Below are 27,106 nucleotides of genomic sequence, written 5' to 3' on the forward strand. Positions count from 1 at the left end.
TATTTATTTATTTATATATATAAATGATTCTGTTATACATACATACATCATGGTTTTCCATTCTTTTCTGAGGGAAATTGATTAATGTCTGTGTGAACCTGAGGTCTGGTGAGGGGGTTAAGAAGCCAGGTCAGAGGAAGAGACTGATACTATTGCTAGCAGGCAAACTATAGATTACATAAGTACATCAATGACCACTGACGGACAATCTACTCTATGTACTGAAAAGGCAACACACAGTTGTTGTGGGACTTTGTGTGAACTGTTTGTCTATGCAGAATACAATGTAATGTCTCTTCCCCGTGAAAAACTTTGAATAAAAAAAATAAAAGTTGGTCACAAAAACACAAAACAGAGGATCTCAGTGTCGACACGACTACTTCACCAGCCTGTAGAAGCTGATGTGTGTTTCAACCAGATCTATATAAACTAGATTCTATAACTAATCTAACGTGACATTGTGTCATGTTAGATTTGCTCTTCTGCAATTCTGCTCCACTGAGTAGAATAGGTTCATCAGGTTATTGTACCATGTAATGAGTGAACTTCACTGTGAGCAATGCGTGTGTGTGTGTGTGTGTGTGTGTGTGTGTGTGTGTGTGTGTGTGTGTGTGTGTGTGTGTGCGCGTGTGTGTGCGCGTGCGCCCGTGTGTGCGTGTGTGTGCGTGAACGCGCGTGCGTGCGTGTCTGTATGTGTGTGTGCACACACATGCCTGCACTATTGACATTAAAGTAAGCGTCAGCCTTCATATACAATGGCTAATTATAGTCCACTGTGTCAGAGGGTAAACCCTACTAGTACTGACCTACTGTGCGCTGCTGTAGGCTTTGCTCCCTCACCTCTAGCAGAGTACGAACAAGAAGACGGTGTTTTTAATTACCTGGACTGACACAGCAGAAAAGCAATTAAATTACAACACCGCACACTACCATACAGAGCCCTGCAAGCCAGCCAGGAAGCAAGCCGATCACACAAACACATACTGTATGTGTGTATAACACACACACACACACACACACACACACACACACACACACACACACACACACACACACACACACACACACACACACACACACACACACACACACTAATGAGATGAGAACTTACTTTCAGTAACATGAGGCAGCTGCAGCAGTGTCCTCAGTTTAAGACTGTGGTTTTGTAGAGGCATCCATGCACCTTTAATTAATGTTCTCAGGTCCTCAACTCATGTCTTGAATCACCATGTTGATGAAGGATTCGCTCATTCTTTAATTCTCGTTCTTCGTGCGGTCATGTCTGGGGAGTTCAGTGCTGGCGAGGCATCGTTTGATTCCAGTTCTGTTTGGTCATTTGGAGGCGAGAGAGAGAGAATTTACCCACATGAACCCTAGCGTCCCTATATTCTCTGTGGAAAATAGTAGATCTACAAGCTCACAATGTGTCGCATTGCAAGCTGACAGTCACAACGCATTCTATATCAGTGGTACTCAAACTTTTTCATGTCAAGGACCCAAAAGTATATGTATTTGGCCGAAGACCCCCCCCCATCTGAAAATATTTTGTTCCAGGGACCCCCAGAAGCAAAGATTTGAGTTAAAATGTTCTATTTAAAAATATATATATATTCAAATATTTGTACAACATTTTAGATTTTTCAAAAATAGCCAATTATGAAATAAAGGTTATAGCTTTCATCTAAAATGACACAGATGCTTTCCCAGTCTTAATGGCTAAATTGCTTGTTTACAGTTCCATGCTTTGGAAGCACAATGCAGCGTATATACCACTGGAATTAAGTGTTGCATCAGCTGAATATTAGCATAGAGGTAACACAGATGTGTGTCTGCTGAAACTCAAGAGCGTAAACACAAGTAATGACTCATTAAGAGGACATTTGACATGTTTTACAAGAATCAGAAGAATCACAGCATGAAATGATTTCTACTATGACAGACTTATACCTTTCACTGCCTTGGAATAAAAAGCACAATTTTCTCACGAACACAAGATCCAAGAATGTCAATGAATATGTTCATTTCTCAAGAGGCTAGTTAGTGGAGTTAATGAGATACTCACTGATGCAGTCAGGAGGAAGGCTCTCATTCCTTCATTTCCTCTGTGATGGTGAAATGTAATAAATGCTGGTAACAGTTTCATAGGTTTTTCCAGTACAAAGTCATCAATCCACCTCATTTCCACTACCCATTTCCTGAAAGACAAAACATTTTTTATTCAAATTGAAAAAGAGACGTCCATTGTGCATTTATTTAGAGTTTACAGAAAACATGCTTGGCTAACGTGGAATAATTTGCTGTGTTTTTGTTTTATTACAAACCATGTTTACCTACCAGCCTCTCTTTAGTTTACCAGAATGAGGTGAACTTCTTTCCAAGGCTTCCCAATGCTGTTGGAATGAAAAAGGGAAAATGATCGTACCTGGCATGCATTGTACAGCAGCTTAAATTCCGCAATAGATATTCAGAACACAGACAAAGAGTGTCCATAACAACCAAGGCCAGAACAATAGGTATAGGTCCAAAAGTATGCTAAAACCAAACAGTTTGACAGAGGTCAAACTGCATTCATTGTGTGTGCGCAAGTCTTACCGTCTCCCAGCTTCCCCGCCTGCTCCGCTGCGCCTCCTCCCAGGATATTTCCGAGGAGGACATTTCCCCCTTCAACAGGTGCCTGTCCTGGAGCTGGAGCAGCGCTGCCTATCCCTGCAGGCTTACTGCCGATGGCAACAGGGGCGGCCTTGGAACCTGCCGAGGATAAAACAACACGTCTGAGTTCTAAGTCCAACTGACTGGGATGTATGATTGATTTCACGCCATGTTATTGGGCTTTGTTTGTTTGGGGGTTTGTTGTGTGGTTTGGATCTGGATCCATACAGGACAGAAGGGAGTCTCACCGATGCCCGTTAGTGGGGGTGTGGCTGTTTTGGCAGGCTGAGCCGGGGGTGGGGTTGCCGTTGCGGGTTTCGGTCCTGTGACGGCTGCTGCGGGTGGAGTATCCACTTTAGCCTGTTGTTCATCAAAAAGACACACAATTAGAGTACATTTGGGGATTCTTCCTATAGGTTACCCATATATACTGTAACATAACATAACATAACATTGCCAAATAGTACAAAAAAATCACACCCTGTGTGAAGTGGGCGGTGTCTTGCTAGCTAATCACAATACTGAATGGAGTCAACCAATCATGTACAAATAATAAATACATTTATTGAAACACTCTTTATGATGGAAGAAACCATAACTTAAAAAAAGCAAATTTATGGGTTTTTTAAGTTATGGTTTCTTATATAGGGCTATGCACATGTGTCATGTGACACTGGCCAATCACAGTCCTGAATAGACTGTGATTGGCCAATCACGGTGCAGGGTTAGGCGGGGTACATTTTTGGCCAATCACAGCGCAGGATTTGTTGTACAAATATCCAAACCTCACTTATAGGGGCGGTTTCACCGCCCAAAAATAACTGTTGTAATATTGATAGAAAGGGAACTCTTACAGTCCACTGGACTAAAGTAATATTGACTTATGTTGACTGAGTCAACAACTAACTTCACGGCAATATATTAACAAGAATGTACGGTACAATAAGTGAGTACAGCAGAGTATAGCATATCCCCAACAGATTAAACATGTGCTCTTGTAAGCAACCAAACCAAAGCAGTTTCTAGTGTGGTGAACTGACCGGTGCAGTTAGTGGTAGCGTTCCTGTTGCAGGACCTGCTGTTGGCTGGCGTTGTCCTTGAGGTGGAGTCTGTTCACGCTTAGGCTGCTGCTGCTGCTGCGCCGGCCCTGCTCCTACCCCGGCAGGGGGTGGTGTGGGCTGATGGGGTCCTCCGGCAGTGGGCTGAGGGGACTGGCTTTGTTGCGGCGGTTGTTGATGCTGCTGCTGTGCACGCTGTTGTTGGGTCGGCTGGGCTCCATCGAGTGGCTGAGAACCTGGCTGTCTCCCAGACTGGGGCTGGCCAGCTGACCGCTGCTGTACAGCTTGGTTCTGAGACGGCGGCTGCTGCTGCTGTTGCTGTGGCGGCTGCTGCTGTTGCTGCGGTTGCTGCTGCGGTTGCTGTGGTTGCTGCTGCTGTTGCTGTGGTTGCTGCTGCGGTTGCTGTGGTTGCTGCTGCGGTTGCGGTGGTTGCTGCTGCTGTGGCTGCTGCTTAGGCCCTGCAGAAGGATCCTGTCTCCTGGAGGATGTGCGTTCTCCCGGTGGTCTCTGGCCCCTCCCTCCATTACCCTGGTGGTGGGGGGATGCGGTGTCACGAGCGAATTCCCCAGAATCTCGGTGGCTACCCCGGGAGTCCGGACCACCCCTCCTCTGTGCAGAGGAGGAGCCTCTGCCCTCCGAGCGGGCAGAGGGGTCTTTGGGGTGTGTCCTTGAAGAGCGAGAGGCCCTGGGTTCTTCCGAGGAGTGACGAGAAGAGCTGTGCCTCCCCGAGCTGCTGCCATGGTGACGATGTTCTCGCGATGACGTAGAGGAGGGATGTCGCTGTTGGTTGTACTCGTCCTGGACATAGTCTTCCTCCGGCGGCTCGTCATAATCGTGGTATGTGTGCTTCGTGTTACCTGCACGCCTACCTGTTGCGGGCTGACCAGCGCTTCCGTGGTGTCTGGAGCTTGACCGTGCCTCCCGGGGCTTCTCGAACCAATCAGTCTCCTCTTGGCCCAAATGATAGGCTTTTTGGAACCAAAAACAGAAGATTATCAGTCAATGCATGTTTCATTTTAATGTGCGGACGGGACTGGCATGCATACTGAAGCCATGCATTAAGTTGAAAAAACTTGCTCCATGTCCAAAAGCCATGCAGTTTTTGTAGAAGAAAATACGAGAAAAAAAGAAGAAAGAAAAACAATTGCAAGCTCAAATAATTTTGTTAAATCACAAGACAGCACTTCGCACTTCAAAAATGTATACATGCAAAGTAAAAAAAAAAGGAAATACGAAATACACATCCATGTATTAGCAGCATGCATGTATCTTGCTGTTGACAATACTTAAGACTTAGCATGCAGTCTCTTTGCACTCTCAAACAAGATGTTTGAGAGTGAATGGGTAATTGGCGGGCGATAATCATGCAGTCCTCAGCACCAGTTACCTTCACTGTCAGAAACGGCACAGTGCTGGTCATCTACGAGGTATGGGTCGTCTGGTTTGTAGACGTGACTCCTGGGCACGTCCTTCATGTGGTGGTCCTGTACATCTGGCAGGGAATGACTGGAGCCATACTGGTTCCTCACGTCATTGGGGTCAGAGCCTCGTCCCATGCCCACGGGCTTCCCCACGGGGCTGAGTGGACTCTCCTCCTCCGAATTCTGGCTGCGCATGGGAGGCCTTCCACTGCGGCCGCTCCTCTGGGTGCGCTCCATGGCATCCCTCTCATAGGATTTGCTCCTGTAGCCCGGAGCTTCTCGGGACGAGATCTTATCCATGCCATAGCCAGTAGATCTGGACCTTCCAGAGCCATACATGCGATCTTCCTCCTCATAATACTTCTGCTGGTCATATGAAGTCTTCTTTTGCCCGTATGTGCCGTCATCTTGGTGCTTCTTGGATCTGGACACGACTGTGCAGCTGCCCCCCGTTGATGTGGTCATTGTGTAAGAGGCCAGGTCAGATTCTACATCCCGTGCTTCCTCAATAGGGGAGAATTTAGAAATCTTCTGCTCCATTGTCTGTTTCCTGTGCTTACTACGTTTCGTGGAGACAACTGCAGGGCCCAGATTCTTCGAAGAGAGTTTCTGGGTGCCAGAGCCGCTGCGCGTCGGCTGTTTATTATAATCATCATAGTAATAGGAAGATCCTCCACTAACTGTGGTGCTGGTCTGGTAGCCTGTGGAGCCTGTAGGCCGGCCGTAAGCATCCACAGATTCATCATAAGCACCCCCACGCGCCGGGCCATTCTCACCATAATGTCCTCCGTCAGGGGCTTGGTTCTCCTTTGTCAACTCGCTGATGTCGTCACACATAACATAGTTCCTGGGGATGTTCTGCTCCAGGTTGGAGGTGTAGAGGCCGTCGGCAGCGTAGGCAGAGGTGGGGCTGTCGGCAGAGTGACTTAAGCCAGGCTCCGGTGGCCGAAACTGCCCGTATGTATTGCTATAGGCCGAACCATAGCCGGCGTCTGGCGCCGACGTAGCCGCCGAAACCGCCGGGATGACCTCATAGTTGGTGGGCAGCTTTTGCTCGAGGTCAGCTAGAGAGGTCTGCCTCGGCCTTTGGTGGACCGTGAGGATGTCTGCCTGGGGCTGGAAGGAGAGGCCGGGTTGGTAGGAGCTGTGACTGGGGTAAGGCAGGCTCTGACCGGGCATAGGGGGACCGGTGGGCGGGAAGCCCTGGTGAGCATGCTGCTGCATGCCGAGGTCCGTCTGATAGGAGGACTGACCGTAGACATGGGAGGAGTAAGCTGCCTGCTGGGCCTGGTAGCCGGGGCCTGGTGGAGGATGGGGCTGGAAGGTTCCAGGCTGGGGCGCCGAGGACGAGGGGTACTGGGGAGGTTGGAATCCTATTTGTTGGTAAGCAGCGGTGGCTGGCGGTTGCGTGGGCTGCGGTTGGCTTTGCGGGTACGGATAAGACATGTAGGAAGACGTGGAGGGATACTGGGATACTGTTGCGTTGAGGTCATTGGTAAACTGGGTGAGCGGTGCGGTGCTGGGCCTCGCCAGAAGGCCGTTAGCGTCGAAGGTTCCCGCCGCGGCCACCAGTCTGAGGTTATTGAGCTCGCTGTCAGACATGTAGTCCCGGGCGTCGCCCATGCACCGCAGGTACGCCAGCTCTCTCCTCTCCCTGTCCTTCACCATGGTCTCCTTCCGCTGGTGGATGCCCAGCTCCAGGTAGCGCAGCTTGGCGTCGATCTCCTTCTCCTCCTCCTCCAGCTCGGCCTGCTGCTTCCGGAGCTTGGACGACTCCTGCTCCACCGCCTTCAGCTCGCTCAGCAGGCCCGCCTTGGTGGCCCCTTGGGATTGGGAAGGCCTGGGCAGGACCCTCTGCGAGTGGGACATCCCCGGAGAGATGTACATCTGGGCGGGTGTGACGATGGGGAGAGACGGCTCCTCCGGAGGTGGGCTGGGGAGAGTCCTCTTTACCTTTCTCATCAGAGAGTTCTGCTGCTGCAACTGTTAGGAGACAAAGAAACATCGTTAGCAAACACTGATGGAAATCTGACTCACTAACAGTCAGTGTCAGTGGGTACTTTTTGCCTTTTTGCACTGAGCCCAGACTTAGGCTAGGGGGCATTCAGCTTAATATTTGCCAGATTAGCACATAATGATTAACTTTTTTATTCAGGGTGTCATAGCTGTCATTTAGTACTTCAGTTAGCATAAATTAATCATAATTAAACTGTCATATTCTGGATGCCAAAAAAAGCTAATTGACACTTCTGTCTGAAAATGACAAGCTTTGGGTTTGTAGCTGTAGTTAAGGTAGTATCGGTGGTAGAAAAAAATACATAACCCCATTAGGCCTGCTTGAGTCAAAGTATAGATACTAGTAACCTACTACTGGTCAAATATCACTCGTGAAAGTTGCTCAGTCAAATGCTTTACTTTAGTTAAAAAAGTACATTTTATTTTTTGTATCAAACAATGCTGTATTGTTGTATTGTCATAATGCATTTACAGAACTCTCTGAAACTACCAGTGGTGGTAGTAAAAACATGTGGTTTTACTTTAAATAAAAGTATCAATACTGCAATGTAGAAATACTACTACAATGTAGAATTCAAAATGTACTGAGTTGAAGTACAAAAGTATTGGTATCAAAAGTACTTAAAGTACCAAAAGTAGTAAGTACTCATTATGCCGCTCACAATAAAAGTATAATATTTGCCTCTAAGATGTAGTGGAGTACAAGTAAAAGTAATGAAAACTGGAAATACTCCCGTAAAGTAAAAATATCTCAAAATTGTACTTAAGTACAGTACTTGAGTAAATGTACTTAGTTACTTAAGTTCACCACTTCTTGTAACTCTCTGAGACTACCTAACGAACGACACATTGACTTGCTTGTAGAACCACTATGCTACCACTATGCTACCACTATGCTACCACTATGCTACGCAAGCAATCACTAGCCCTGTGGTTCTCAAACATTGTCATGTGAAGGACCCCCAAATTGATATGCGGATCTTCACGGTTTTACACGCCAAGGACCCCTTAGCAGAGTGAGAGATGAAGCAGGGACCCCCACAACTATGTTGTATAAAATTGTGTTGCAGATTGAACTTTTTCTTAGATTTCATAGATAGCTTCTTAGACTTGTTTGAGGGTACTGTCATACTGTAACGTTGTGTTGGATTCATGTTCATTTATATTTTCAGACAGTTAACCTGCAATTACAGTAAACCCTCAAAATGGAGGTAAAACGTGTACTTGGTCTGCTCTTTTTTCCCCCTACACCAAACTCGCAGCCCGAGGCATTGTGAGCTTGTAGATCTGCTATTTTTGCCTGATGTTCCCCTCAGAAAAGGGATACTAGGGTTCAAGTGGTTAATGTAAATAAAAAAACAAGTTCTTAACACAAAGATTTGGCGGCCCCCCTGTAGTAACTCTGAGGACCCCCTAGGCCTAGGGGTCCTGGACCCCCCTTGAAGACCCCTGTGTTAAGACTCTAGCGTTAGGTCTCTAGCAGAGACAGGTGAGAATTATCAGCCTGGTCAAACAATTCAAACTTGAAGTTGATCTGCTATTTTTACAGAATATTAGACCCAGAATGGGGATGCTAGTATTCAAGTGGTTAAGTATTAGTACTCAAGTAAATGTACTTCATTACTGTCCACCACTAAGCTGAATACACATCTTATTACATCAATCTTGTTAAATGCTTCCATATAATTGGTATATTTGATTTATTTTAGCAACTATAAAAGTGATTCTAAATGAATAATATTGCAATTTATTGAAAGGATCAATTACTTAAGGGTCTATATTATTGTGTGTTTTTTCACTACTATACCCATAAGGATGTTTGACTGAGGAACTTTTTGCAACGTGTGAATCTACACCGAATTTTTTTTTTTTTTTTACTTAAACAAAATGTGAAATGTATATTCTTTCATCATTTATTGGAACCTACATTACAATCGTTTTTTTAAAAGACTACTCCCAATATTAACGTTACTTTTTACATTTCTATAATTGCCATCAATGGCATACATTATTACAGATTCATTTCACCTATAACGAAGCAAGCGTAATTCAAGCATACACATCGTTATACATGTATTCATGCTGGAATCTTACTTACAAATTGCTCGCATTCTGTAGACCCAATGAGTCTTGTGCAAATTTAGTAAGCATCCAAGAGAGAGCTATATTTCCAACATTAACAGTGGCAAACAAAAAAAAAACAAAACCAAAGAATATCCGAGTTCCCCGTATGATTTGTGTACGCATGCTCCTCTGACTAGTTTTGCAGAGTGCAAAGGAGTATATGAATTAAATGTGAACAGCTGCTAACAAGCAGAAGGACAGCAGGGTACTCCCAGGAAGCTTACACGTTGTGTGTCCCCCTGGCATCTCTTAAGGGTTCGCCAGATATAGAATAGAGAGCATGACAGATAAAGGGGAGGGAGAGAAGGAGATGGAGAGACGGGCAGAGGGAGAGAGAGAGATGGACAGAGTAGACAAACAAAGAGGTGATGATAGAGAGTGAAGAAAGAGGAAGTGATAAGAAAACATCGTCGCTGTCGAGCAGAAACCTTGTACTCCATGTCCAAAAACACGTACTTTTCAGGAAATGGAAAAAAGAGCCTGTGTTATCCAATGTAGTAATTATTTTCTAACAAAATTGTTAATGCTTTTCACTGGTTAAATATTGTAAAACTCACAGACAGACATAACGTAATGTTGAAAAATGTCTATCTACAAAATTGAGTTGCATCATACGTTAATAATAATAATAATAAACGCGACACTGTCATACAAAGAAACATAAAATAGGGGGACCAATGGCCTAGTGGTTAAAGTGTATACCACATAATAGGCTCTAATGCCTATTTCAGCCTTTACTGCGTGTCACTACCTGTCTCTCTCTCCCTGTTTCCTGTCTCTCTCTACTATACTATCAAATTAAAGGCAGAAAAGCCCCAAAAATATCGTATAAAATAAAATAAATAAGTATAAAATAAATAATTATTATATTACATACATTTATGAAAAAACAACAAAGATGAAATGTGGACATACAAGGTTTGTGCCAGTCAGCAACGATATATAACATATTGCTGGTATGACCAGCTGCTCTCCTGAGAACATTCTGTCATTTCTTCTGATGCCAAACACTGTGATTCATCCACTGCTGTGACCTAGCTATCAGCCACTCTGCATTTCTAATGCTCCATTTCTTCACACTCACATACAATGTGCGGGGGGGGGGGGGTAAGTACATATTTTGACACCGATCAATCATCATCATCTCCTTATTAACTCTAAATCTAAATTAATTCCACATTTGTGACACTTAAGTTATACATGTCAAATAATGACAATAATTTAAATGTCTGTGAAATGAATCTGTATCTTTATATAATTATGTATCACAATGAGGTAATACTTAGAGAATTACACATTGTTGTATGTGAGATATGTGAGATTCATTACTAAAATTAGTTATCAAAAAATATTTCAGGAACCGTTTATTTGAACATTCTCACATTTTATTTTAATTTTTCTCCATCCAATTTAGTCATTGTGCCAATTGAATCCTTCCCAGTTCCCACACACATTTCTGTGTTGTCACTGTATCCTGTATCCCACCTGCCAGTGAGGAGCCCCCTCCGGCAGGACGTAGTAGAACCTTCGTCCTACTCCTCCCCCCCAACACTCCACTCTGACTCCCAGCCAATAGGAGTGCGTGTAGTGACAAATATCACCCTCCCCGCCCGGCTAACCTCCCCTGAACACAGGCCAGACTCCGCGGTGGTGGGCATCTACTCTGTTCTTTGTGGGTTTGGCACTGTTAGTACTACTAACAATTAAATACAGTCAAAAAGTCTTAAATTGTAATTACGCCACCGTTTGTTACAACCTCGCGATGCCATTAGCAGAGTGGCATTCTAATGATTCCATTATCTCATAATATAGCACTCTGAAGACAACATTATACCAGTAAGCTAGGAACTATCACCGCCAGCTGCTATAGTATTAAAGTAGTTTTAGTTTCCTTCACTTTTGAATCATAAGTGTTAACAAGGAAACTGTGGTATATAAGGAGCAATACACTCGAGGTCATGCTATACTATGAGATATTGGGGCTGGTGTGCTGAACTATGGCACTCTGCCATCTGGCCTTGTGCGTACGGTACAATCGCAACACACCAGTGCTTCAAGTACTGTATTGCTTAAATACTGTAGCAGTATGATCATCTGACCTGACCTACAGGTGAGTTCTCAGACAAATTACCACATTTATCTAAGATTCTACAAAAATGGGAAATAATGTTGACCTGCACATGAAACTGTAATGTATCTTTAGCTTTCATCACTGTAGAACTACTTGGAGGAAATGCTGTAGTTATAAATGTTCCTCTGAATATGATTACATTTGCAATTGATATATGGTGATCACAATCCTTAGAACACATTGTTAACATTGACAATTTGCATATTCATAGATATGCAATGTAAAAATGTCCTTTAGCCTGAGGTTCCGATTCTACAAAATGTCTTCTAAATCCTCAGAGTTTTCTGAAAACCTTATGTTAATATATCAGTGGTTCTCAATCTTTTTCATGTCAAGGATCACACAAAATTATTATTTATATTATCATGTATTTGGCCGCCGACCTCATCTCAAAACATGTGTTCCAGGGACCTCCCCAGAAGCAAAGATTTGAGTTAGAAATGCTTTAAAAAATGCTTTAAAAATATATATATTCAAAGATTTGCACACATTTTCAAAAATAGCAGATCTACAAGCTCATAGCGCGGTATAAATCTAGCCAAAGTATAAAATAATGGTTTAAGTGGTTACCCGCTTTGAATGGGTTAAAGGTGATTTCATACCTGACTGTTGGAGAGAACCTGCTGATGGTAAGGGGAGAACCTGTTCTTGGCCGGGTCTTCCGACGTGGGGCTGAGAGGCTTGGGATCCGACATGGAGCGCTGCACACTCTTTATGGGCCTCGGGAGAGTCTGGTGGCGCTGGGGGGAATCAGCGGTGTAAGCCTTCTGCTGGGGTGTGACGTGTGCCTTGTTGAGCTTCTCCTGGGAGGAAAACGTCGTCTCCAGCATGCGATGAGGAGACAGCGGAGAAACAGGGGAGTACAGCACTTGGGGGGATTTGGGGGGGTGGCGAGACGGAGATTCATTCTGTTGCTGATAGCCAATTTCCAGGGGGTCTGGTTTCCTTCTCTCGAACTTAGCCACTCCCTGGAGTCGCGGGGCTACCGGATCAGTTGGGCTTGAACCCACCATATGTAGACTAGTGGAGTATGGACTAATCGTTGTAGGCACACTAAGCTGAGGAGCGACCACGCCCTGGGACTGGGCCTCGGGTTCCGTCTGGCAGGCAAGGCTCTCTCCTTTTTGGGTCCGCTCAGGGGCAGCTATGTAATGCAAGAGGTCGACCTTTGAAGTCTCTGCCATTGTTATGTGGATCGCAGGTGAGACCCTGCCTAGCTGATCTGGTTCTGTCTGGCATGAGGAGTCATTCGTGGTCTGAATAGCGATACTTGAGGAAGAAACTTTGGAGGAGCCGTCTGATTTATTGTCAGCACCGGCGTCGGAGTGTTTGGTTGCGCGCGACCGCCTGCGCCTCACTGGCTGCTGGTCCCACTCTCCCTGGTCCTCTTCGTCGGTCTGCACACTGCAGTCTGCGATCCGCCTGGTTCTCCTGCGCCTACTGACATACCTGTCTTCTCCATCTTCCTCATCGGTTTGCACATAGCTGTCAGCGATCCTCCTCCCAGCGTCTTCCTCCTCGCCATCCCTCAGTCGAGGCATGGAATTCTGTTTTTTCATGAGCCTGGGCTCTGCCTGGTCGTCGCTGTGCCTCAAAGACATCTCTGAGGCAGAGCTATGAATAGGCCTGGAAGCCATCACTGCTTGCACGACCTGTCCGTCCTGCCAGAACTGGACACTTTGTCCATCTTGTTGAATGACACGACCGCTCTGGTCACAGATAATGAAACCTTGCTGAGGCCCTCCTCCAACGACCACCCCTTGCATGGCACTCTGTGCTGATGTTGCGGCAGCAGCTGCCGCCGCCGACGCAGCGGCCGCCTCTGCCGCTGCGGCAGCGGCCGCTACTTCCACCGCCGCCGTCTTCTGCCTCTTCTGCTCCTCCAGCTGCTGCTGCAGCTGCTGCTGCAGACACTGAATCTGGTCCAGCTGCATCCTCTGCTGGGCCAGCTGCTCCCTTTGCATAATGAGCTGGGTCTCCCGCTCTGCCTGCTGCTGATGCAAGACCTGCTGCTTGATGGACTGCAGCTCATGGATCTCGCGCTGCACCAGCAGTTGTTCTTTCTCTCTGTGACGCGCGAGCTCCACGCGGTCTCTGTCAAGTTCATCCTGTAGACGAAGCTGACGCAACTTCTCCAGTTCTACCCGCTCTCGCTCAAGCTGCAGCATATGTTCTTGTTGCTGACTCAGTCGCTCCTCTTCTTTTTCTTTCTCTGCATTGAGGGGTGTGGAGCCAGCAGTTGCTATAGTAGCGACTTGGGCTGTGGACTGGGACTGGACCTGTGGCTGCGTTAATGTCTGAGGTTGAGTAAGGGGTTTAACTTGCAATTGGGACTGAGTCAAAGATAACGCTTCAGTTTGAGTGGGTAATGCTAGTGTTTGTAATTGTGATTGCATCTGGCCCTGTAGCTGCTGCGAAAGTTGTGGTTGAACTTGAGCTTGAGGGGGTGATGTTACATGATGTACTCCCAGAGACTGGGACATCTGTGGATCTGCAGGCTGATGTGCTATTTGTACAGCAGCTGCTGGTACGTACTGTGCAGCCAAGTTAGAAGTAGGTTGGCTAGGTGGTAATGTTGCAACAGGCCTCCCAAGGTAGACCGCAGTCTCCTGCTCACTAGTGCTCATAGCAGACACACTTCCTGGGGCAGGGGCAGAAGTAGGATACTGGTTTGAAGGAGGGTAAGCGTATGGTCCCTGTGTGGATAGAGGCATCCTTGGAGTCACTTGAGGCAATCTGGTGAGGCTAGCCAGTGGTACAGCGGTTACCCCTGTGGGATACTGTCTGTAGATGCCTCTTGGCATGGGACGCAGGACAGAGGAAGGCTGGGTGGTAATTGGCAAGGTGGAGGCTATAGGAGTGTTAATGGTGGAGTACATCATGCCATCGGCCCCTCTCATAGCAGCAGGATACAAGCCTCGTATGCTTGCCTGTCTAGCATTTATTAGGTTTGTAAGCGTTTGGCCCTGCAGAGAGGGACGGCCGTCAGGACCATAAAGTAGGTTGGCTCTGATTAAATTAAGCCTCTCCATAGGGCTCCCTCTGCCGGCTCCATACTGCATCAATTCAGGGTTATTGCTATAGCGGCTCCCATACTGGTCCATCGAGTTAAGGGCTGCACACATCCGACTGATCTCCCTGGCAGTAGTCGCACTGTACTGTGCCAGGTTGGCGTCTGGTGCTCCGATCACGTTACGTGGGCCATAGCTGTAATCTGAATTTATATTTGACATTGAGCCGTAGCGACGCAAGGGTAACGCAGGTGCTGCAACATCTCCTTGGTGACGCAAGTCTGTGTATGATCCATATTGTGCGCCTATCCCCAGGTATCCACCCTCATAGGCCTGAGTCATGTTGCTCAGATCCACTGCGACCCCTGCCGGATCGTTCCGCTGACGGTGCTGAAGGCCAGCGTCAGTCATGGAGGGCAGGTTGGTGTCCGACATGGAGGGCTGCATTCTTCCTGATGGTAGAATGGCTACCTGAAACGGCCTACATTCCTCTGTTACTCCCTGTGTGGCCGGTGGTGCTGTTTGCTGGTGCTGTTGGCCAGCGCTGTAGTGCGGGGCAGGCGGAGGACGGGCACCTTGAGATGGTTCAGCGGTGGGGGTGTTCTCCAGTGCCATCGGAGTCTTCTGAGAGAAGGACCCTGAACAGCTGCCAGCAAAGGGCAATTGGTAAACAACATCACAACAAGCAACTTGGTTTTCTGGCTTAATCTGCCCCCTAAGATCCAGTACCTGAGGAGGGGGAGGGGGAGGGGGCTCCTCTCGCTTCACCAGCTGTGTCACCGTGGCGCCCTCGGATGCGTTAGTGTCATTTAGCTGCACCATCATGACGTGAGGCTTTCCCGTGGACAAGTTCATTACCGCGGGCTTGTTTTTCAAGTCTAAGGCGGCCCCTCCTCCGTAGATCTCGTGCGGAGAATTAGAACCGGTAGTCCCAGATGCTGGTTGTGTTTGTAGGGGAGACACTCTAGGGATGGCACTAACAATTACTACAGGCTGAGTGCTACTTGTCTGGCTTACTACAAGGTCTTTTTTCAACAGCAGTGGCTGGACCTGATTGGCTAAGTTGTATCGTGCGAACGAGGACTGCTGTTGGTGCTGCTGGAGCTGCTGTTCAAGTAGCTGCTGTTGCTGCAAGAGCTTCTGCTGCTGTAACTGTAGCTGCTGCTGCTGGATGCCCAGGTCCTCCAGGCAAGCGTCGATCTTGGGGATAGATGGGTCTGTGATTGGTGGTTTAACTTGAGTTAGACACATCACTGAATTCATGCCTTGCCCCAGATCCACACGGTTCTGTGGGCCGAGTGGATCACCATACACCATCGGCTGCTTGGGTTGGGAGTGGGACATAAACATAGACGATGCAACTGTGACACTTACTGTCGTCGGGGTTGACACAGCGGCATGTGGTTGCTCTTGTGAATTGAGGTTCATTATTTGTGACTGTACTGCTGTGTGTCGAGAAGTTGGCTGCTCTGATCCTAGAGAGTATCTCCTTGTGTCAGTGGCCAGTGATGTTAAGTCCATCCCCTGGTCCGTCATTATAATTGGGGTAGACCTCATTATTGGGGCTCTCAGATCCATGATCACATTACCACTTGATTGCATTTGGCTCTGCCCTACAACATTAGAGGTGCCTGGAATATTTGATATTTTACATAGAGAGATACTTTCCGTAGACATAGATCCACGGCTGTAGGTGGTTGTAGTGGTCATTGTGCTCATGCCGACATTCACCTTTTCAACATTTTGTGACATCTGGGAGGAATGTCTAGGGGATTGCTGTGATGGGTGCATTTGCGGGGAGGTGGGGGAGCCCATCGATGGGGGCTGGGAGTGATACAAGGGCCTACTGCTGGCCTGTGCTGGTGACGACAAAGGGGAAGTGGATGAGTTCACTGTGAGGGGTTTGGCAGGACTAGTTGTTTCAGAGCCCAGGGTTATCACCATCACTGGCGAATCTTGAGAGGACTGTTGCCGCGCAAGGCGAGGGGACATTGCTCTTTGAGGTGCCTGAGCTGCTCCGTGAGGTGCTGCAGGAGGTTGGCCACCGGGTGAAGGAGGCAGTTGCCTGCCTGTGGGACGCGGCGTTGGCGAATGAGTGGGGCTGTGTTTAGGAGATGGGACAGGGGACACTGGTGGGCTAGGACTCCCGAAATAGGAGAAGACTTTGGAGGTGAGGGAGGACGCTCCAGCAGCCGGTGCTTGTCCCTGAGGACTCGTCCTGCTGCTGGGAGCTGCTGTACCTCCTGCCTGGCGAGGAGCTGTGGCAGTTTGGTTACCATGGGCTTTGGTTGGGGTGCCCGACAGCGCGGCAACGGCTCCGATTTTGGCAGTCTGTGACATCATCCTATTTTGGGTCTCCTGAGACAAATGCTGCGCCGCATGCATCCCTGGTGCTCTTGGGTCACTCCCAGGTGAGAAGGACACGGGTGCGTGCATCTGGGTGGGGCTGGAGCCAGGGGTTAAAGCAGCTCCACTTTCTAGGTGCTGTTTACTCACCGACTGAGGGCCTCCTCTCTGCTGATTGGCTGCTGGTTGGCCTTGCGTCTGCAGTAGCTCCGCCTTCCTCATCATATCCTCATAGACCTCTTCTGCGCTTTTTAACGTTTTGTCTGAGGGTGAGGTTGCCATGGTCTGGTCGCTAGGAGAGTAGAGAGACGTAAAGGTCGGGAGGTATTCACTCCCTGATTTGTAAAGCTTGCCACCGATCATCTCGAAGCCCTCTGCCTCTGAGTCCATTGAGGGAGAGTACTCGGAGCAGGAGGATCTGTGGAGCTCCTCCATCTCTGCTGCCTGTCGTAGCTCCTCTGTGGGCGAGGCATCCTCGATTGGGGAGAGGTTGCTGGGTGGGGTCTTGGATCGTTCCCTGCGTCTCTGTGCCCGCAGCTCCTCTTTGTCCCTCTTCGTCTTCCTGGCCGTGCTGCGGATCCTCTGCTGTTCCTCATGATCTCTCATCTGCTCTTGCTCCCTGAGCAGCTCCTCCTCCTCCCTCAGCTCATCTTCCTCAGAGGAATCCTCGATGGTGGGCAGGAGAGGACCGTGGGAGCGGTGCCGAGCCTTCCTCTGCTGTTTGGCCTCCTCCAGTCGCGCCCTGCGGCTGGGGCTGCTGTCACTGTCGTCCTCCATGGACGACACAGATGTCGGTGACGTTCCGGAGGTATAGCTGGGGGTGGTGGCGGGGAGGGTGGAAGAATACTCCCCCCTGGACCGCTCCTCTGGAGAACCGGTCAGGCTCTCCATCTCCAGTTCGGGCTCTCGCAGGTCATGGTCGCCGCTGAGCTCCATGTCTCGGTTGAAGCTGTTGGTGTTGTTCAGCTCGATCGTCTTGAACCGCCGGAGGCCTCCTTGAGAGGCCAACATGCCTTCGTCACCTTCACCGTCCGCTCCTTTGGTGTCCTCCTCAAAGCTACTGGAATGATGGGTGAGCCGACGTCTCTCCTTCCCCTGATCCCCGCTGGTTTTATGTACCTTTTTAACTTTCTGAGTTCCATATTCCTCCTGCTCCTCTTCGTCGGCGCTGATCTCCATAATTTGCCGTCTCATGAACTCCTCATCTGTCACGTCTTTACTATGAGTCTTCTTCTGCCTAACTGGCAACGGCGACAGACCACTCTCGCTGCTGTCTTCCACATAGTCGTGACGCAGCTTACAGCTGAGTTCGTCCTCTGATATTGCCGCCTCCTCGTCAGAGTAGGCCCCGACCCGGTCCTGTCCGACAGACAGCGAGTGTGGCCTTTGATTCTGCTCTGACGCCGTCTTTGACTCCAGCAGGGGCCTCATGGAGCTTTCTAGTTTGTTGATCTCCGACGGGCTGGAGGCGCCTCTTTCACTGAGCTTGATTCCCTCCTCCCTGATCTGGCCCGTGATCTCCCCCTGGGAGCTGGAGATCCCATCGGAGGAGTAGCCGGTGTCACTTAAGCTCTGCGTACTCGATTTGTTGGAATCCTGTTGAAAGAGAGAAGGGAAAGAAAGAAAAGGGGTCAGATGTCAGACATCATTTATCCACCGGATTAACCTATTAAGACCTGAGGCAGATTCTACAAATACCTTCTAAATCGCTAGTTCTCACACTTTCAAGATTTTTCAAAAATGTTCAAAAATAGCAGATGTACAAGCTCGCAGCGCGGCATGGAGTGACGTGCTGTGAGCTTGTATATCTGCTATTTTTTAATAGCTAACGCAAACATCTAAGATGACACGGATGTTTTCCCGGTTTTAATGGGTTAATTAATGGCAAAATCTATTACAAGCCTGAGCGAACACTTTGTAGCCCACTATTTCTCCATACTCATCAGCAGTGACACTTTTATGAGCATTTGTTTGAAAGATTATTATGGGTTGGGGAATAAAAGCTTATGCAAAAGACATACAGTCGTTAATACAATTCTAACAAGACATTAGAGAAAAAAAACAATTTGCATTGCAAACATGATCGGACTCTTTACTGAAGCACCAGAACAGTAACACTTAAAAGGTCAAATCAACCCAAATTCAATTGTGATATGGTAAGAAATGAACTCTGTTGCAGCCTATTCCACTGAGGTTGGGTTTTAGTTGGCTGTTAGTTGTAAGGGTGCAGTCACGCCGAACTTTGATTCTGCCCATGCGGGCGGATTCTACCGATGCTTTTCAATGGCAACGGAGCGGTTTGTTGCCATTCGAGGATTTCCTCAAAAAAAGAAAAACGCCCCGTTCCCATTGAAAAGCATAGAATTAAAGTTTGATGTGACTGCAGTCACTGCACCCTAAGGGCGCGCTCACCCTAAGGGCGCGCTCACCCTAAGGGCGCGCTCCCCACCGCACTTTTATTTTACCTCTGGGGCGGGAATCTGCCAATGCTTTGTCAATGCAAATGCGTGGATTCGCAAGAAAGATGCGCAAGTGAATCCACGCATTTGCATTGACAAAGCATTGGCAGATTCCGCCCCAGAGGTAAAATAAAAGTGCGGTGTGACCGTGCCCTAAAGGAGTTTTGCACAAACTGCTCATTTTCCATTTTGTCCCCACCTTCCCGTGTTAGAGAACATCCCAACTCTACATAATATCTGAAATGAGTATCAAAAATCTGTCTCTGAATAATATCATAAACACAGCAGTATACCAGTATAGCAGAAGCCGGGTTAAAACACTTTGTTTTTTTTTTGTTTTTTTGCAATGGAATTTAATTTAGAAACAAATTAACCAATTGACAAAATCTTTGCCATCTTTTACTATTTGGGTTGAATTTGCCTGTCATGTAATGAACACATACAGTAGATGGGTGAATAAACTGACACACAAAGTGAAATAGACAGCTGAACACAGTGGCGGAAAGTAATACTTTTACTTCTACTCCACTACATCTCAGAAGTAAATATTGTACTTTTACTCCACAAAACGTATTTGAAAACTTTAGTTACTTTGCAGATTTTAATTATCGTCCTATAACTTAGGTCTGTCTGTCTGGACATGTTTTTCTCCTCAGTGGGTTCAGTAATTGATCTGAACTTGCACACGGTGGGCAATGATTATTAACATGTGCATTTTTTTCTCTAAATACCAGACTTTTACTTGTAACTGAGTATTTCTGGATTGTGGTATTGATACTTTTACTTAAAGGACAACTTTGGTTTTTTACAACCAAGGTTTATATTTTAGCTTGTAATTAAAGTAAATAAAAGATGAGTGTCCATTTTTTTTCCATTTACTGCTTTCTATAGTTTTGGCAATTTTCGTGATATTTTTTACAGTGGGCGGGGGCATTCTGTCCGGTGGCTAAATATGCCTTTTTTACACAATAAAAAAGGTCCTGTGGTCTTTGATGGCCAGATGTGAGTTATTGGGGGCTAGAAGAGCTACTGTAAATAATAATAAAGAAAACACCGGGTTATTGTGTAAAAAAAAGACATATTTAGCCACCGGACAGAATGCCCCCGCCCACTGTAAAAAATATCGCGAAAATTGCTAAAACTATAGAAAGCAGTAAATAAATAAAAAATTACACTCATATTTATATTTACTTTAATTACAATCTAAAACATAAACCTTGGTTGTAAAAAACTAAAGTTGTCCTTTAAGATTTTTTTGTTTTACTTTTTCCACCACTGGCTGAACACAGGAACATCTACAGACAAATGTCACTTGGTTACATGCTTTGTTATCATCTTTGATGCATTCTCCATTGCATTCTTCGAACCCCCGAAGAATAATGAGAATTCATGGACATGCTCAAATAAAATGACCTTTTATCACAGATATCCACCAATAAAATGACCTTATCACAGATATCCACCAAAGGTTCTTTATGACACAGATAAAAACAAATGGATAAAAAGGAAAAATGGAGGAACGGAGAAATGAAGGCTGAGGATGAGAGAGATGACCATTGTGATGGGTATGATAGGGGGGTGCAACAGTTAACACATTAAGACCTGGAACTGTGTCATTTAGATTTGAGCTAAAAAAGCATTATTTTACACTTTGGGCATTCAAAAATAGCAGATCTACAAGCTCATAGCGCGGCACCGAGTGCCGCGCTATGAGCTTGTAGATCTGCTATTTTGGAAAAATCGTGAAAATGTGTGCAAATCTTTGAATATAAATATTTTTAAAGCGAAATTTTTCAACTCAAATCGTTACTTCTGGGGGGGTCCCTGGAACTAAATATTTTGATGGGGGTCCGCGGCCAAATACATATCACTTTGGGGGTCCTTGACATGAAAAAGATTGAGCACCACTGATATAGAAACATACGTTTTTCAGAATACTGTTGAGATTTAGGAGACATGTAGAATCGGCTTCAGGTCTCAATGGGTTAAAGGTAAACTGAGTAACTTTTAGCCTATTCTATTTATAGATATATAAAACTATTTTAGCCATCATTTCCCTCTATCAGTCACTATACTATTGTGCTGCTGTGTCTCCCTGCAGGAAGGCCCCTCCCTCTGGCTGTATTTAGGTTTTGTTCCACTGTTTATGTTGACATTCCTCCCTCTGCAGGGACGTCTCTGTCTGGGGGGGGGGGGGGGGGGGGGTCTTAATTGATCCCTTTGAACTTCTAAGGGGTGTCAAACCTGCTCTGTGCTCATTAGTGCTCTCTGTAACCAATTAATGCATCAAAGACAGCCATCACTTTGAAGTCTGTCAGAGAGGGGGGGGGGGGTGTTTGTACACACACACACCAGTCTTACATAGTTTCCCTTTAATTTAACTACCGGTAATCAATTTAATTCATTATAAGCAATAAGCAATTTTAATAAAATAATCAGCCTAAATGGCTCGTGAAGTGGAACAATTAACCACTCATCCATATTTTGGGCACATCATTATAGGTGAAGATTTTCATCCATATTTTGGGCACATCATTATAGGTGAAGATTTTCATCCATATTTTGGGCACATCATTATAGGTTTCAAAAATAGATAAAATAACCGATCAACACGTTCACCACAATGTGAGCTTGTAGATCGGCTATCAATTTGATTTATTTCTTGCATTGATTCGTTGATATATAAAAAAAATTAAGAAATTGGACATTTTCAGCCCTATGATAAACACAGAAGAAGATAGACCCATGGTGGCAGTGATGAGGATGATTATGGAGACGATGGTGATCTGATAAGTATGTTTTGTGATATATTTATTATAACTGAGAGGTTAAGTTAATAAACGATTGACAGTGTCAATATACTGTATGATAGGGAGTTGATAAATTGATAAATTGATTATGATTGATAATGGATAGTGCTGCTGCTGCTGCTGATGATGATGATGATGATGATGATGATGGCTGCGTTCAAGACAAAGACGATGATGATGACATTGACAATGATGATGATGAAGATGATGAAGATGATGATGATGATGATGATGATGATGGCTGCGTTCAAGACAAAGACGATGATGATGACATTGACAATGATGATGATGAAGATGATGATGATGATGATGATGATAATGATGAAGATGATGATGATGAGGAGTACCACCACGATGATGGTTAGGGTATGAGGGCGATTGTACATCATAATGACAAATAAAAGCTGTAAAATTGTGGTAAATCAAGAGTAACAGGTGAGGACGAAGAAGTTGCAGGTAGCTCACTTCATGGTGCGTTGACTTCTGTTCTTCAGTTATCTTCACGTCCTTTGATGAGGTGAAAGCCTCTGACGCTGGCTTCTTTGGCGAGGCCTTCACGTCTTCCTTCGCAGGTTTAGTCGTGGCTTTAGTCTTCTCCTGGCCCTGCTGCTGTTGTTTGCGGACCTGGTTGTTACCCGCAGGCTTGGGTTGGGTGGACCCTGCTTTCGCAGGGGTGGGGGAGGCCTTGGTACCGGAGGGTGTCTTACCAGGGGCGGCTGGAGTCTTTGTGGCAGATGGATGAGGCGCCCCTTTGTTATGAGCGGACATCTGGGCAGATCCCTTGGTCTGATTAGGCCCTTTGACCTGGCTAGGGCCCTTTGTTTGAGTAACGGACTGAGCAGGGCTCTTGCTTTGAGCATTAGATTGGTTGGGGCCTTTGGTTTGAGGAGTGGGCCCCTTACTCTGAGACGAGGGGTGGGCAGGCCCCTTGTTTTGCGAGGAGGGTTGGGCAGAACCCTTGGTTAGAGGGTGAGGTTGACTGGGGGCTTTTGTTTGAGGGGTGGGTTGGACAGGGCCCTTGGTTTGGGCCTGTTTGACACTTACTTGGGCACCCGGTGGTTTCTGTTGCGGTTGAGGACCTGTGGGCCTTTGCCCCGGAAGCTGATTGGGCCCTTTCTGCTGAGGCGGCTGTTGATTGGCTGGAGCTGGCGCCCGCGGGGATCCCATTGGCTGTGGGACAGGAGTGGGAGCATCTCCCAAGCTACCGGAAAGAGCCCTCTGGGTCTGGCAGTTCAAACAGAGCCATTCTTTCTTCTGAAACACAAACAGCGAACAACAACAAATAGTCAGGAACATGGATCTTCATAATAATAACTACAGTGGAAGCTATTCAAGCAATGATATATCAGACTTAAAGTTTTCGGGTTCTTTGGGTTCTATTAAGAAAAGTTTTTCAGTATTACTGCTATTTCACAGATTTATTTTTGATCAAAGTAGGCTATAGGCTATAAAGTGCACCAGCTTAACAGCAATCCAAAAGAAAGGTGGTTTTGAATTGACCTTCTCAATCAAAATACCCACAGCACTGTCCTCTACCGTTATTCAGTGGTGTACACTAGTACAATTTCACTTAAGTACTGCACCTAGTACAATTTTGAGGTATTTGTACTTTGCTTGAGTATTTCCAATTTCCAATACTTTTACTTCTACTCCACTACATCTCAGATCCAAATATTGTACTTTTACTCCACTAAATGTATTTGAAAACTTTAGTTACTACAGTAGTTACTTTGTAGATTTTGATTATTATTACAAAACATACATTAACCACTTCAGCACTATACACAATTCAGCCATTTGAAAATAGCCGATCTACAAGCTAACAATGCGTCACGTCAAGAGCTTGTAGATATTTATACATTTTATACATTTGAAAACTTGTGAAACGGGACATTCTGCATCATGAGTACTTTCTACCTTTGCTACTTTAAGTACATTTTGATACCAATACTTTTGTACTTTTACTCAAGTAAATTTTGAATTCCGGACTTTTTGCGAACGCAGCGGAAGGAGGCGCGCCTCCGCGCAAGTGAGCTTACTATGAAACCGTGCTCGGGTTGTGTGTCTGTCTGTCCGTCTGTCTGTGTGCACTGCCTGTGTGCAGCCGCCAGAGTGCACTACAGTGTGGCTGAAATCCGCCTGCCCTGCCCGACTAATTACACTCCTCTGAGAGAAATATAGCGCAGGAATGTAGACAATGCTCTGATTAAAATGCACAACAGCCTGCAACATGCCTAAACCAAACACATTTCAAAAACTACAAAGACAAAAAACATTAACACAACAAACAAACATAACATAAAAATAACAATTAAAAAAAGACCCCAAAAAATGGGGCTAGCGGTATGGAGCCTTCTTGTGGCGGCCCTGTTTTCACTAATTTCACTGTACCACCCACTTCTCTACAATTGCTCATTCCTTTCTATTCTTCTCATTGTTATTTTCCGGCTGCGTTCGCTTCCCGCGTTCGCGCATCTTACTTGTACTTGTAACAGAGTATTTCCACATTGCAGTATTGATACATTTACTTAAGTAAAACATGTGAATACTTTTTCCACCACTGCCGTTATTATTCATAGTTCTATGTCAGCCAGATGATGATTGATGGGTATACGGTACTGTGTATGTATATAAAGTACGCCTTGTTATTGAATTAACTTATAAAGTTGCTTCGTAAGTACATGTCAATGTCACTCGTCTGAACAACTGAATATAAAGCCTGTCCAAACAAGGCCTTTCATCTCTAAGAGGAGACTTAATAGTCTGACAGATTTAAGCACTTTGAAACAGAGCACACAGAGGAATAGTGCTCCATGAATACAAATGAACACGTTCTGTTATTAGACTGGAGATGAAGAGACCCAGCAGCAATCAGACCACTGTGGAGCCCCCCCCCACGCCGCACCTCTCTCCCCACAGGAGAGGCACACACACACACACACACACACACACACACACACACACACACACACACACACACACACACACACACACACACACACACACACACACACACACACACACTCCCCAGTCCCCGCCACGCCCTGTCCCTTATGGATTATGACGCCACTCTCCGGCAGTGGTGGGAAAAGTACTCAAATATTTTACTTACTGTAAGTAAAAGTATCAATACTGCAATGTTGAAGTACTCTGTTACAAGTAAAAGTTCGGAATTCAAAATTTACTTTGAGTAAAAGTACAAAAGTATTGGCATCAAAATGTACTTAAAGTACCAAAAATAAAAGTACACAAATGTTTGAAATATAGCCTAGGTATAAAATAGGGCTAAAGTGGTTAATGTATGTTTTATCATGTAATAATTTATGTCTGCAAAGTAACTAGTAACTAAAGTTTTCAAATAATTGTAGTGGAGTAAAAGTACTATATTTGCCTCTGAGATGTAGTGGAGTAGTAAGTAAAAGTACTGAAAATTGGAAATACTCCAGTAAAGTAAAAAATACCTCAAAATTGTACTTAAGTACCGTACTTGAGTAAATGTACTGTAGTTACTTTACACCACACACTCCCCAGTCCCCACCAACACGCCCATTCCCTGGAGTTCCTTATGGATTATGACACCACTCTCCAGTTAAGAATCTGGAGCAGAAACCCATCAAATAGAGTCAGGATATATCCTCTGAAACAGATTCCATTCTGTGGTCAATGCGGCAGATCGATGGGAAAGAAAATGCTTCTATTACTGGTTATGAAAGCTGAAAAAGGAGACGATGGCACCATGTTTTCTAACGCAGCAACTCGGTTTCATATGATAATCACGTGTGCCTCGGGCCTGGAGAAATACCTAATGCTGTGTAACAGCCTCACGCAACAAAAGAAATAGTTATCATCCATCCAATATGTATTACCGTAATGATGTGACACTTCAAAAGTATATTTGGTAGACCTCATTAATCCCATGGGGGAAATTCTGTTTCAGCCTCGCCCAGCCATCAGCTGCTCACACACAAAAACAAACATACATACACACACACAAACACACGCACACGCACACAATTTTGTCTTTTACTTTTTATTCTATATAACGAAGTATAATGTTGGTCATCATCATCTGTTTTTACGTCCGGAGACTCCTGTCCAGCACAGCGCCTCCTGCAGGAGACTTGGCTCAGATCTGAACCCAGGCAGGCCTCGGACCCACAACCTTGCGCATGAGAGGCGTATGCTCTAACCGCTACACTATAGGGCATTAAGTATAATGTGGGTCAGTTTTGTATTATTATTCTGATACTGTATGTATATATCTAGAGAGAGAGAGACAGAGAGAGAGAGACAGAGAGAGACAGAGAGAGAGAGAGGGAGAGATCCTGCTGATTCAGAGACCAGTGTCTATCAGACAGTGTGAAATGCCACTCATCTCTCTGATCCCATCTGTCTGTCTTCATACTAACCCTGCGTATGGAAGCTGTTTGAGCCCCTTGTACATACTGTACATATAAATGTACAGTACATGTTTGAACTAGATCTGCTCAATTCATTGAACGTAATGGAAGATTGTGATTTCATGTTTCACAATTGTGTACTTTTTGTTTCGTAAAGTTCCCGGTTCGCTCCCCGGTGTCGAAGTGTCCTTGAGCGAGGCACTGAACCCCGAGCTGTTCCCGGTGAGCAGGTCGGTGCCTTGCATGGTTTGTGTGAATGGGTTAATGTAAAAGCACAATGTAAAGCGCTTTGGATAAAGGTGAGATAAACAGTAAATGCACCATGTAGCGGTATAAGTAAATCAGCCAAACTTTTTCTCTCTTTCTCTGACCTTTATGAGGTTTATTCTGTCTGCTACCATCTTACAGATGAAACTGTTCAAATTAACAGAAATGCAGTTTGAGTTTGACGACCATTTGCCTCAAATTTGAGAGCAAATTTGAGAATGCTGAAATCGTAGACAAAAGACTACATTTCAGCCCATAATAATTCCTCCTTATTTCTATTAATTTACAGCATCTCTTATATTTATGGCCATGGGTGATGATTGTTGCATCTCCTACTGCCATCTTTCCTCGGTAGCAATAATATCCTGACCAGACTGAACACGCTGACAGCATTAATAACTTCCACATGGCTTA

The 27,106-nt window shown here is 45.7% G+C and overlaps 1 protein-coding gene across 1 annotated transcript in view; it reads right to left on the reverse strand.

Annotated features, from left to right (window-relative positions):
* Positions 1-1,244: 1,244 nt before the first annotated feature.
* The window catches only part of bsnb (bassoon (presynaptic cytomatrix protein) b), a gene marked incomplete at its 5' end in the record, with an annotated part of 124,920 nt that continues 99,058 nt past the window's right edge, over positions 1,245-27,106 (reverse strand). The window contains 9 exons of the mRNA XM_080425038.1: positions 1,245-1,324; positions 2,063-2,195; positions 2,335-2,390; positions 2,593-2,748; positions 2,898-3,009; positions 3,690-4,675; positions 5,095-7,111; positions 12,002-18,352; positions 22,491-23,279. Of these exons, the coding sequence (XP_080281164.1) occupies positions 2,350-2,390; positions 2,593-2,748; positions 2,898-3,009; positions 3,690-4,675; positions 5,095-7,111; positions 12,002-18,352; positions 22,491-23,279 (10,452 nt within the window). The 3' untranslated portion in view covers positions 1,245-1,324; positions 2,063-2,195; positions 2,335-2,349. The remainder of the gene's footprint in view (positions 1,325-2,062; positions 2,196-2,334; positions 2,391-2,592; positions 2,749-2,897; positions 3,010-3,689; positions 4,676-5,094; positions 7,112-12,001; positions 18,353-22,490; positions 23,280-27,106) is intronic.

The sequence above is a fragment of the Gymnoscopelus braueri genome (assembly GCF_963280865.1).
Source record: "Gymnoscopelus braueri genome assembly, chromosome: 3".
Lineage (NCBI taxonomy): Eukaryota > Metazoa > Chordata > Actinopteri > Myctophiformes > Myctophidae > Gymnoscopelus > Gymnoscopelus braueri.